At 39.3% G+C, this 12874-nt stretch overlaps 1 protein-coding gene across 1 annotated transcript in view; it reads left to right on the top strand.

Annotated features, from left to right (window-relative positions):
- Positions 1–12874, top strand: part of LOXHD1 (lipoxygenase homology PLAT domains 1) — a 280858-nt gene that overhangs the window by 205200 nt on the left and 62784 nt on the right. Inside the window, 3 exon segments of the mRNA XM_078151940.1 lie at positions 1019–1154; positions 2337–2545; positions 10270–10455. Coding sequence (XP_078008066.1) covers positions 1019–1154; positions 2337–2545; positions 10270–10455 — 531 coding nt within the window.

Below are 12874 nucleotides of genomic sequence, written 5' to 3' on the forward strand. Positions count from 1 at the left end.
TGGTCACCCCTGTGATGAACCCCTGATCGATCCTTAGAAGGCAATCTGTGGCCAGGTCTGTATTCAGAACTTTTCAGCTTGATGGGACCTGCTTGAGCTTAAAGTAAGGTCACTTCCCATGCAAAATTCAATTCAATGAGCACTTCTCAAGTACTTATGATATACCTAGTGTTTGGGGATGCAATGACCAAAATGAAACATATTTCTTGACCTCATGGAAATCCATTCTCAGGGCAGAGGGAGGAGGGAAAGCAACATGTCCACAGAAAAGCAAATGCAAAAGTTTGTAAATAAATACAAAATAATGGGGGATGCTCTAGCCACTTTGGAATCAGGATAGAGTTCATATGGAAGCAGAATGCATGATAATGTGTGGAGGATGCCATTACTTTAGAGGGGAAAAGGATTATTATTATTATTAGCATTAGTAATGATTATCTTGTGGTCTTGGAGGCTTTGGTTTGACCAAAACAAGGAGTCTACTGGCATCTAAGAAGCTGAATTTCCTCTCCTCTTTGACTTGTGATTTGTGATCTTCCTTGGGCACTCATGGTTCAGCACCACAGCAACAATATGGGTATTTTTAGGGCTGCAGCTGGTGTAGAAGTTGAGGTTATAAAAATAATAATTATGATAATAATGACATATTTGTATAATAATATATGCTTTTCAAAGTGCTTTCATGCTTCTCATATCATCCTAACAAAACCACTCTGAGTAAGGAAAGGTAGGTGGTGTCTCCATTTTACTGATGAAGAAATTGGGGTCCAGAAAAGTTAAGTGCTTTGACTAAGCTAACACCTGAATCCAGGGTCCATGATTCCAAATACAGTCCTCTTTCTACATAGAAAACCTCTGTCACCTGACCTCCATTAAACCATAAAGATAGGATTTATTTTACCATATTCTGCCACTTTACTATATTCTACTATCTCCGTGGTGACAGGCTTAATGTATGGAAATGGTCTGAGTCTCGGAGAGGATTGATCTTCAACTTCCCTCTATTTCTTCTGGTCAGGAATATGAAGGTGACCGAAGCAGCAACTGCAGCAGCCCTGCTGACTTCTGGGAGATGACTCTCAGTTCCAAGATGAGTGAAATCGATATAGATACTGTGACTGGCCCTCTGGTGAATTATGTTCAGGAAGGTCCATGTAAGACACTGTCTCTGGGGGGGAAGGGAAGCTGAGGGGAGGAGAAAGAACCTGTGAGAGGGGAAAGATGCTGGGGAAGGAGCAGGAAAAAATGGGAATTCAGTGCCTACCTAGTCAGTGCTGGTGCTGCCCACTGGATATGTGCTGAAAAGGGCTCTTTTCCAGCTAGGAAAATGGGGCTAGTGACTCACTGTCAGTAAAGAGCTGATTTGGAGTTGTTGCTCTATTTAATGAGCACTACGTTGCCTCACTTCGTCACAAAGAGCTCTAGACATTTCTGATCAATCAGTCATTCCATCAGCCATAACAACAATGGCTTGTATGTGCTTTTCAAAATGCTTTCATGTCCATTAGCTCATAGCGGGCAGTAGTGAAAAGAGGACTGAATTAAGCTTCTGGGGAATTGGGTTCTTATCCCTGGCTGTGCCTCAGACTGGCTGTGTGACCCCAGGTATCATGGGAACTCATTAGGCCTATGTTCTTTCATCTGAAAAATAAGAACACCATTAACAACAACAATACTAACAATAGCATTATGTGGATAGCGCTTTCCTATGAGGTAGATAATGCAAATTTTTTTTTGCCTAATTTACAGATAATTGGACTGAGGTTTCTAGAAGTTAAGTGACTTACCTACAGTCATATAGCTAGCTAAGTCTAATGTTCTTTTCACTATGTTAGGCTGCCTTTCTATACAAATGCCCACCTATTTCATATTATTATTGTATCAAATAAGATACCGGCCTATAAAAGCATTTTGAAAAACATAAAATTCTGTACCAGGGACTGGCAAACTATGGGCCAACACTTGCTTTTATATGCCCAGAGAGCCAAGAATGATTTGTATATTTTTAAATGCAATAAAACTTATTTTAAAATGTTAAAACGATTCTTGGCTCACAGGCTGTACAAAAACAAGTGCTGGGCCTTAGTTTCTGACTCCTATTCTATACCAATGAAAAAGATTATCTCCTTTTATCCTAATATTTATGGAGTCTTCTATCCTCTTCCCTAGATAACAAAATAGTCATTGACCAGGCAGGAAGGCAATTCCATCTTAGAGGCAGGGGATTGGACTAAATGACTTTCAGGGGTTATTGTCAGCTTTACAGCTATGAGAGTCTGTGTCCCCTCACCTGCTATTCACCATTCACAACCAGGCTCCTTGGCCATCTGTTGCAGTGATTCCTTACCATGTGACCATCACCACCGGTGAGCATAAGGATGCCGCCACTGATAGCCGTGCCTTCATCATCATTATTGGCGAGGATGATGAGGTGTCTAACCGCATCTGGCTGGATTACCCTGGGACGAAGAAGGGTTTCAGCTGTGGATCTGTGGAGAAGTTCTATGTCGTAGGCTTGGACGTAGGAAACATCAAGAAAATAGAGGTGCCAGCCCCTGGGGTCTGTTGGACTGAAACTCACAATGCCAGCACTTTACCAAGAGGGGTTTTCCACAGGGGCACTGAGGATGGGAGGGAACTGAAGGCAAAAGGAGTAAAGGAAAGGGGAATGTACCCTTAAGCCCCAGGACATAGCATGCATGGTGTGATGAAAGCCAGCCAGTCTTAGAATTAGGACCTCAGGCTTTAATCTCATTTCTAACTAACCCATTGCGTGATCTCAAGCAAGCTGTTTAGCATTTTAGTGTTCACATTCCTTATTTGCCCAATGGGAATAATGCTGGTACTTACCCCCCAGTGCTGACATCATAGCTTTGACCTATTTTTCCCTGTAAGGAGAACAGGTTTGCAATAAACCATCCATGCCCTTACTCATCATTCCTTCTGGCCAAAGATTCACATTTGCAAGATACCTGTGATGAAGGTAGAACCCATGTTTGGTGAAAATGTGCTCTGAATTGTTTCTCCCCTAGTGAGAGTTGGTCTGCTTTGGACATATCCACAATTTCACCTAGCCCCTTTGTAACCAAGCAATCTGGTGGTGCAGTAGTTACAGCGCCAGGCCTGGAGTCAGAAAGACTGCTCTTCATGAATTCAAATCCAGCTGCAGACACTTACTAGTTAAGTGAACCTGGACAAGTCATTTAACTCTGTTTGCCTTAGTTCTTCATCTGTAAAATGAGCTGAAGAAGGCAATGGCAAACCACTCCAATATCTTTGCCAAGAACACTCTAAGTAGGGTCAGAAAGAGAAGGACATGACTGAAAAATGACTCAACAACAACAGTTTGTGAAATAACCAGGTAGTTTAAACTCGTGGCCCATATTGGGATTGAACTCATAGATTCATAAGATGTTAGAGTTAGAAAGGGTTAATGATTATCCAGTTCAAGCGGAAGCCATGAGAGAGGCTAAGTGAGTAAGGCAGGATCATAAAGGTCATAAGTAACACAGCTGGAGTTTGAACCCAGGTTCTGTGACTTCATTCCAGTATTCGTTCTACTATACTAAAACACTGGCTTTGCTCCAGCCAAATGGGACAGATGATTCCTGTCAAAGAATGAAGTATCTAAACTAGAATTGAAAGCATTTAGAAAAGGAGTTTATTGAGTTATAAAAACTGTTATTATTACTATTCGTGCTTTTAAAAACCTATACACTTTAGTCAACAATAATTCATTAGTCAGTCAATCAGTCAGCAGGTATTATCAGGTATTGTACTAAGAGATACAAAGAAAGGCAAAAATATGCCCTGTCCCCAAGGAGTATACATTTTAATGGGGACGCAACATGTAAATAACTAGGCTGATACCAAATACATACCAAGTAGATGGAAGGTCATCTGAGATGGGGAGGCACTAGCAACTGGAGGGTCTGGGAAAAGCCTTCTGTAGAAGGAAGGACTGGAACTGAGTTTTGGAGAAGACCAAGGGAATCAAAAGATAGAGTAAAGGGGCAGAGTATTGCAGGCATAGGTTAAGACCAATGCAAGGGTGTGGAGATGGTAGTAGAATATTGTGTTCAGGAATTGCAAGTAGGCCAATATGTCTAGATCTTAGAACATGTAGAGGGGAGTGAAGTAAAAGAAGTCTGGAAAGTAAGAAGGGCTCAGGTTGTAAAGACCTTTTAATGCCAAACAGAGAAGTTTATAGCTAATCCTGGAGGTAATAGGAAGCCACTGGAGCTCACTGAGCAGGGAGGTGACAGTTAGATCTATGCTTGTTAAAAATCACCTTTGTAAGGAATGTATGCATTTATGTATACATGTTGAATAATAACGTTAACACGACAACAATAATAATAACAGCTAACACTTATTTAGGCTTTGAGGTTTGCAAAGTGCTTTCCATATATTATCTCAAACGTCACAGATCTGTTAGTGCACTACATTTTTTTTTACTGGGGTTAAAGCTGAGTGTGAATCAAGGAGGAATATGAGTCTCAACAAGTTCACATACAAATACTCCTTGAGTTGACTTTGTTTATTATTTTATTTTTTTTTTTACATTTTAAGTTCTGAACTGTTTCTCTCCATCCCTCCCTGCCCCACACTAGAGAAGGTCACCATTTGACACATTTATAAATATATGTAAAACCATACTATGCATACTTCTATTTATCAGAGATGGACAGCATCTTCCTTCATAGGTCCTTTGTGGATGATTTGAGTATTTACAATACTCAGAATAACTTAATCATTCACAGTTATTGTTTGAACAATACTGTTGTTGCTACATACAACATTCTCTTGTTTCTGCTTATTTCACTTTTCATTATTTCATGCAAGTCTTTCCATGTTTTTCTAAAATCAACAACTCAACATTTCTTACAGCACAGTAGTATTCCATCACAATCATATACCACAACTTGTTTTTAGCCATTCCTCCAATGAGATGATTTTGTTACAAAATGTCTCTTCCACACCTTCCCTGAAACCCCCACTACTTTTCATCAGTGGGTCATGTGAATAGTCAGTCTTGATTGATTCAAGGTAGATTAGACTTTTGAAGTTTGGTTTTACATTTTACCTATATTGCTTACTTAGCCAGAAAAAAGCTGCAAAATAACATGTTTTACCCTAATGTCTTTTAACACTTAAGGTATTTTGAAATTAGCTATTTCAAAAATTTTCATACTACTTATTTTTTTTTACAATTTTAGTTAGAATATTGGCAAAAGTAGTATCATAGGATATTATACCCGGAAGGAATATCAAAGTCTGATTGAAACGTCACATTTTACATATGGGAATACTGAGTTTTAGAGAGAAGAGGTGAGGTCATAGGTGCTTGAGGTCACAGCCAGAGAAGGAACCCTGATATTCTAGCTCCCGGTGCAGTGTTCATCCACTATTTCATGAAGCTTCCCTAAAATTAAGAGGTCATCTGGTCCAACCCTTCGCCTACTTTGGAGATCCCACAGCCCTCTTCTTCATTGTATTTGCTTCAGTACATCAGGAATCTGGGCTTTTTGTCAGCCTGAGCATTTCTTTCACCAATGAAGATTGCAGTATGTTTGCTCCAGGAGATGGTTTTCATGAATTGCTCTGAGCAAAAAAAAAAAAAAATAGAATGAAATAAAATAAAATAAAATTCTTCCCCAGTGGCCAGATTTCTGGTGATGAATCAGGGCTTCCCTGGGCTTCTGACTCTAAGGCCAGGGTTCTTTCTGCTATCCCAGGCTGCCTGGCCTTTCTGAGTAATCATTGGGGAGGTGAGATAATGGCCTTTATCTCCTTAATACAGTCTTATCTCTTCTCAACAAACTGCACATTTTATTTTTGTCGGATAAAATTTCCATTTCAGTCTTTAAATGTTTTCAAATTTCTCTATGAAACAAGTTTCTGAAGCAATGTTACATTAATAAAGTAGGCTGAAATGATAAAGAATTAGTTTAGCATAGATAGCTATTCTTTGGCTGTCTTTCCTTTTCCATCTAAACCTCCAATAATGCTCAATTAAGTAAAAAGAATACGATTTGACATGGGTGTTATTCTTGTCTCATCAGCTAAGTTATAATCCCCATGGAGACAGATACAGAACCACAGGTATTTTATGCTTCTGTTTGTCCCATGGCACCCCAGGATGAACCTGAGCATATAGGTAGTGTGCAAATTCACCAATGGTGGTTCGATTTACAATTCTGCTGCCAGAGTTATCAGTCCGCACTAAAACTGCCTTAATGGGTCTTGTCAACAGGCATTTGCCTATCAGTAGCATAAAATGCATGACAATCCTATTAGTAAATGTTTATTTAATCCCTTAGGTAAAATTTAATCCAATGAGTAAAATATAATTGAATTTTTATTTATTGATAAAAGAAAAACACTTATGAGTCTTGGGAATATATGTGTAAACAGAAGCTTGGTACATACATTTACTAGTTATTTTTCCATGCCATGAAATCAACTGTGAATAATAAACATTTTCCTGGAGTGGTGAGTAATGAGACACTTTTAAAATTAACTACTATAACAATAAGTCAGCTTTATGTAGCACTTAAAGAGTTTTAAGCCACTTTCTTTACTACAATCCTGTGAGAATAAGTATTATTGTTCCCATTTTACAGGTAAGGAAACTGAGCCACAGAAAGGGAAAGTAGTAATACAGCTAGAAAGTGTGGACTTGAATTTTGAACCCAGTCTCAGACTCAAAATCCATAGAAGGAACCCTAAGGTGCAGGCTAGCATGTTGTAAATAGCTGAAGAGCATTATCTCCTCCTGGGAATGATCTCCAAAATCTATACACATTGTCATCTTACAAATGAGAAAGCCAAAGCCCAGAGAAATTAATTGAATGGCTGAAGATCACACAGATAATATGTGGCAGAGCCAGCCAGGATTTGAACTCCAGTCCAGGGACTCCAAGATCAGCGCTCTTTCAACTGAATCATAGGGTCTAGGGAGAAGGAAACATGCAATAATAACAGTGCTGCTCAAACTGTGAGAACAAATAATTCTACTCACTTTCCTGCTTTTATAACATCTCCCCCTACTTTTTCATCCAGATTCCTGGGCCTGAAAGCCTGAGGCATTGAGCTCACACCCCTACCCCCTGATCTGCATTGGCAATCTGGGAGGGAGGAGCCTGGCTTCTTCCTAACTGTAAATCTCGTCCCAAGCTGTCACCCAGGAAGCCCATGCCTCAGTGTGGCTACCTTAGCACAGAAAGCTAATCTCTTCTGTGTGGAGTCTTTGTTCTTAATCTTCAGCAGCTGCGGAGGCATTGGCCCTGGATGATTTTCCTACCAGGAATTGTGCAGCTGATAATATGAGTAATGGCTCCAGGCAGGTCAGGAGTGGGGAGGGAGCCAAGGAAGTGGGATCTCTCCACCCCAATAGGGAGCTTATACAGCAGGAAATGACTTTGACCAGTGATGTTTATTTTATTTTTAAAATTAAACTTCCAATCGATGAAAATTTACCCTCTCTTCATCCCACTTGTTCCTTTCTCATTGAGAAAGAAAAACAAAGCCCTTATTACAAACATGTATGTTTGGTCAAGAGAAACGAATTCCTTCATTAGCTATGTCCAAAACGATACATCTGATTGTGATGTTAGCTGACAAGCTGCTGGTGTTTTCTAGGGTTCCAATGTTGTTCAATTGTTTCAGTTTTGTCTGACTCTTCATGACTCCATTTGGGGCTTTCCTTGGTAAAGATACAGGAGTGGTTTGCCATTGCTTTTTCCAGATCATTTTACAGGTGAGGAAACTGAGGCAAACAGGGTTAAGTGACATGCCCAGAGTCACACAGCTAGTAAGAGTCTGAGGCTGGATTTGAATTCAGGTCTTCCTGAATCCAGGCCCAGCACTCTATCCACTGTGCCACCTAGCTGTCCAGTGTTCCAGTAGGCTGTTGCTAGTTTTGGTACTGTGATTGGGAAGTCATGGGAATCGGAGCTGGAGGAGACTTAGCACCTAGTTATAGGATTATAGACCTATAGCTGGAAGGGACCTCAGAGGTTATTAAATCCAATCCTCTGATTTTATAGAAGAGGAAACTGAGGCCCAGAGAAAAGAGGTGACTTTCCCAAGGTCACAGGAGTCATCAGTAACAGAATCAAGATTAAGACCTAGGTCATCTGACTCAAAATTTATGATATCTAGTCAGTCAACAAATATTTATTAAGAACCTACTATGTGCCAGGCATAGTGTGCTAAATGCTGGGGCTACAAAGAAAAGAAAAAAATAGTCTCTGTCCTTAATGAGCGTACATTCTAATGGGGGAGACAACATGCAAATAATTAGGTAGACACAAGACATAGACAGAGTAGATGGATGACAATCTGAGATGCTCTTTCCATCGTACTCCGTTTCCAGTTAGGAACAAGACCTTAGCTTAAAAAGACCAAGGTCTCCCACTGCATCCAGGGCCTTATTCAGTCATCCTGATCGATATCTGGCCCCTGGACCAAGATGGCTCCAGAGGAGAGAGTGAGGCTAGAGACTTTGCCTGGCGCTCCCTCATTTAAATCCAGTTCACTTGCGTGTCATGGCATGCCTGATGTCCCGGTCCTCTTCAAGAACAGGGACAAACAACAACCACTGTTGTGAGGATCAAATGAGAATATATGCATATATACACATACAAATATATACATATCACACCTATATACATATATAATAATATATGTATCTTTGTAAACATTAAAATGACATATAAATATTGATATTATTTTATAGGCAAAAAAACTTATGATATGACTTACGTGATACTGCAAAGGCCCACACACACCTGAAAATATCTTTCTGTCTGATGTCGTGGTGTCTAAAATGCTGCTGCAATAAATTTATTTTTTTGGGTCAAGTACTGCTTTCTCCCAGAGGCACTCCTCATCCCCCTCTTAAAAACATAATTTCTAAGATCTTACAGAAGATTGAGATGATAAATAAATCCGCAGTGGTGTGTTAGTAAACTGGCAGATTCACTTTCCTCCCTAATAGGGAATACCTGGGTCAGCACGAGAGCCTGGGGTGTACAGGGCTTGGGACCTCAAAGGAAGAAGAGCAACGGGCACAGAAAGAAGAAGCTGGTGTGCTAAAAACAGATACAGTTTCCTCCATGATTTTGTCCTAGGCAGATCTTGCTCACTATAACATAATCTTTGACACTCATAGTTTTTTTTTTTTTTTGTAAAATGAAAGGGTTGAACCATATGATTTCTAAGGTTCCTTGAAGCACTATCAATCATAGGAAAATAAAACTTGAAGTTGGAAAGGAAATTAGAGACCCTTTTATCCAACCTTTCATTTTACAGAGAGAATAGGACCCAGAAAGGTTAAGCAACTTTCCTGAGACCACACAGGTAATAAGTAGAAGAACCATACTATGGTTCCATAATATTAGGGACTCCTATTTTATACACAATTTGTTGATTCAACTCATGCCTTTTTTTTTAATTGCCACTGTGTTCAGTGGCTTTATGACACTTGTTCCTCACTTTATGACACTTTTCTTTAAGAAAAAAAGATTATCTTTTTGTTTTTACATCACTTTAATTTCCAAATGTATCTCTCTCCCTTCCCCCTTTTCCAGAAAACTCTTCCTTGTAATGAAGGGGGAAAAAAGACAAAAAAAAATGAAAAAAGTATTTCAGCAAGACTAGTCAACATAAGTTGAATTTGATACTAGTGAGCAATTTTCCATACACATAATCCCCACTTTTTCAAAGAAGGGAGGGAGGTGCATTTTTTATATTTCTTTTTGGGGGATCAAACTTGGTCATTATAATCATAAAGCATTCAGTTTTCCCCCTTTTTCCTCTCCCCCCTATTTTTGTTATACTTATAATCATGTCAACATAGTACATTGTTTTTCCTAGTTCTGCTTACTTCACTTTGCATCAGTTCATGGAAGTCTTCCTATGTTTTTTCTATAGTCTTCATATGAACTGTTTTGTACAACACAGTAACATTCCATTCCATTTATGTATCACGATTTGTTTAAATGTTCTCCAACCAATGAACATCTACTCTTGTTTCCAATTCTTTGCTACCACAAAATTGTTGCTATAGACATTTCAGTGTGTGTGTAGCACCTTTCTGTCTTTGATGTCTTTGGGGATATATACCTAACTGGGAGATCTTTGGATCAAAGAGGAGGGACATTTTACTTTCTTAGTGTAATTTCAAATTGCTTTCTAGGATGGTTGCACCATACCACCTCTTTTCACTGTTTGCCTCCTGTTTGTTTATCTGTTCTGTCACAGCTGGGTCACGATGGAGCCTCTCCAGAGAGCTGTTGGCTGGTAGAGGAGTTGTGTGTTGCTGTGCCTACCAAGGGGAGCATGTACACTCTGCGCTGTAATCACTGGCTGGCCAAGGATCGCGGCGATGGTCTGACTTCCACTGTCTTTGACCTCCTGGATGCTGTGTTTGTGAATATTGGTGTGAAGGTACAGAATATAGAGTCCATGAAATAGTTAAGATCCAAGGGTGAAGTCAAAAGATGCTCCATGGACATCTGTAGGAACTGAACCAGCAAAATATTCACAAACACACACACACACACACACACACACACACACACACACACACACACACACACACTGAGCAAATAGCTATGTCATGAGGATTTCTTCATAAAAAATTTTTAAAAAGAGGTTTCTAATATCAGTTTCGGATCAGGTCATTGCCACCAGAAATTACAGAAAGGATATCCTTAAGGAACTCAAATTTATTGATACATTTAGATTATTCAATGAAATGTTAGAAACTGTGTACGTATCACTATGGCTTGCAAAAACTTAGCATCTATGGACTATCTAGTGATAAGTGATAAGGTAGCTAGATATGCATATTTGGAGTTTACTAGCCTTTACAAACTAGTAGATGACAAATCCCTGTACAACAAACATAAAACCCAAATGTCTTTGAGAATTCGACAGATAAACTGTGCTGGAACTAGAGCGCCATTTCAGACAGGCCTGTTGCCCAGAACTGCATGGATGTAACATTGATCTACTAGATGTACCAAATAATCATAATCTTCAAACTGCATGAAATGAAAAACTTTCAAAATAGAGAGACCAACAGGTACCCCTGCTGTGCTATCTGCCACTAGAATTGTCCCAGAGAAGCTTCTAGTAAGCTCGATTCAATATCTTAAAGCAATCATTTTATACATTTGTGCAGGAGGTCAGAGAACACTAAATGTAAAAGAAAAATAGGACAACAAATTGTCCTTAGACTATTTCTATCTGAACTTCATTAAAAAATTTAGAAGAATGAGATTTGAAAAAGTAACAATATTGCTAACTCATTTATATGAACAAAAGCTACTTGCAGACAGAAACTGTTTTTGTATTCCTATCACTCGGCCTAGTGCTGGCACATACTAGATGCTAAATCAATGCTTGTTGAATTGAATTGAAAATAGTACTTTAATGTTTGCTGAGCACCTTCCTGACAACCACCCTGCAAAGTAGGAAATGGTAATAACACTAGCTAGTCTTCCTACTTTTCAAAAGTATTATGAAGGACAAGTAAGTTTTTCATAATAGTATGTAAAAATATAAGGTAGATAACAGGCCTTAGTTTCCTTATTTGTAAAATGAGAGGGTTGAACTATATGAACCCTAAAGTATATGTGTGTGTGTGTGTTGCGTGCGTGTGTAATATATACACATCTGTTTATATAATCCTAAATTAGGAGAGAGAATTGGTGTTTCAACCCAATCCTAGGTCTTCTCTCATCCCCACTCTACACAGAGGACAAGAGCTCTCTTTCCCCCTTAGATCCCACCTAATTAGTACTACACCTGGTAGAATATTTTACATTTTTAATCTGCCATGTGAGACATTCTCATTTGGTACTCAGGCAAATCTCGTGAGGTGGGTGTGGCAGAGATTATTATTCAAAATTGACAGATAAGAAAACAGGTTTATTCGATCATAGGAAATGTGATATTGCAGAAAGAGTTCCAGGCTGTAATTAATAGACCTGGATGCCAGTCCTGGCTCTGGAGCTAATGAATTGTGTGACACTGAGCAAGTCATTTATTTGATCTCCAGCATCATCCCTGTCCTCATTTATAAAATAGAGAGGGTTGGTCTCTAGGTTCCTTGAGGACATAGATGGTTTCACTTTCAGTCTTATTTCCCCAGGACTTAGCATATTGCCTGGTGCATAACAATAAATTGATAAATGCTTGTTTATTGATCAATTTATCTAAGCCCAGCTTTAATGGTTCATGATTTTGCTGATTTTTAAAATGTTATCACTCTATTATTTCCTCACTTAAACTCCTTCAGTACCTTCCTGTGGAGCACAGTATAAAGTAAAAACTCCAGGACTCTGCGGAGTTTGGTTCTCTTTGCACATACCAGGTACTCAATAAATATTGTTCTATGAGAGATAGAATTGGGGAGTGGAAAGAACCCTGGACTAGAAACCAGAAGATGTGACATTCTTGTCTTTGTCACTAACCAGCTGTCACAGCTTATTGTAGGGAGGTCCTTCACATCTTTGGGCCTCAATTTGCTCACCTATAAAATGGGTCTATTAAACCGGGTGACCTCTAAGGATGATTCCGTTATAGAAGCCTGCCATCTATGTGACTTTGGGCAAATCACTTCCCAATTTCTTCTTGTGTAAAATGAAGGAGTTGGATGAAATGACCTCTGTGGTCTCCTTCCAGCTTTATGCATGTGAGTTCAATGAGTTCCTATGAAATCAGTAAGTTCTTTCTTGTTTTGACCTACTGTGAATTTGTGGTTAAGTTGACTTGCCCACTGGGCTTTACTTAAGCTTGTGGTAGAGTCAAAATCAGAGCTCAACCCTCCCAATTCCCACTGCAGGGCTATTTTATCCAC

This window comes from Phascolarctos cinereus, unplaced genomic scaffold, assembly GCF_003287225.1.
Source record: "Phascolarctos cinereus isolate Bilbo 61053 unplaced genomic scaffold, phaCin_HiC Scaffold_4;HRSCAF=312, whole genome shotgun sequence".
Classification (NCBI taxonomy): Eukaryota; Metazoa; Chordata; class Mammalia; order Diprotodontia; family Phascolarctidae; genus Phascolarctos; species Phascolarctos cinereus.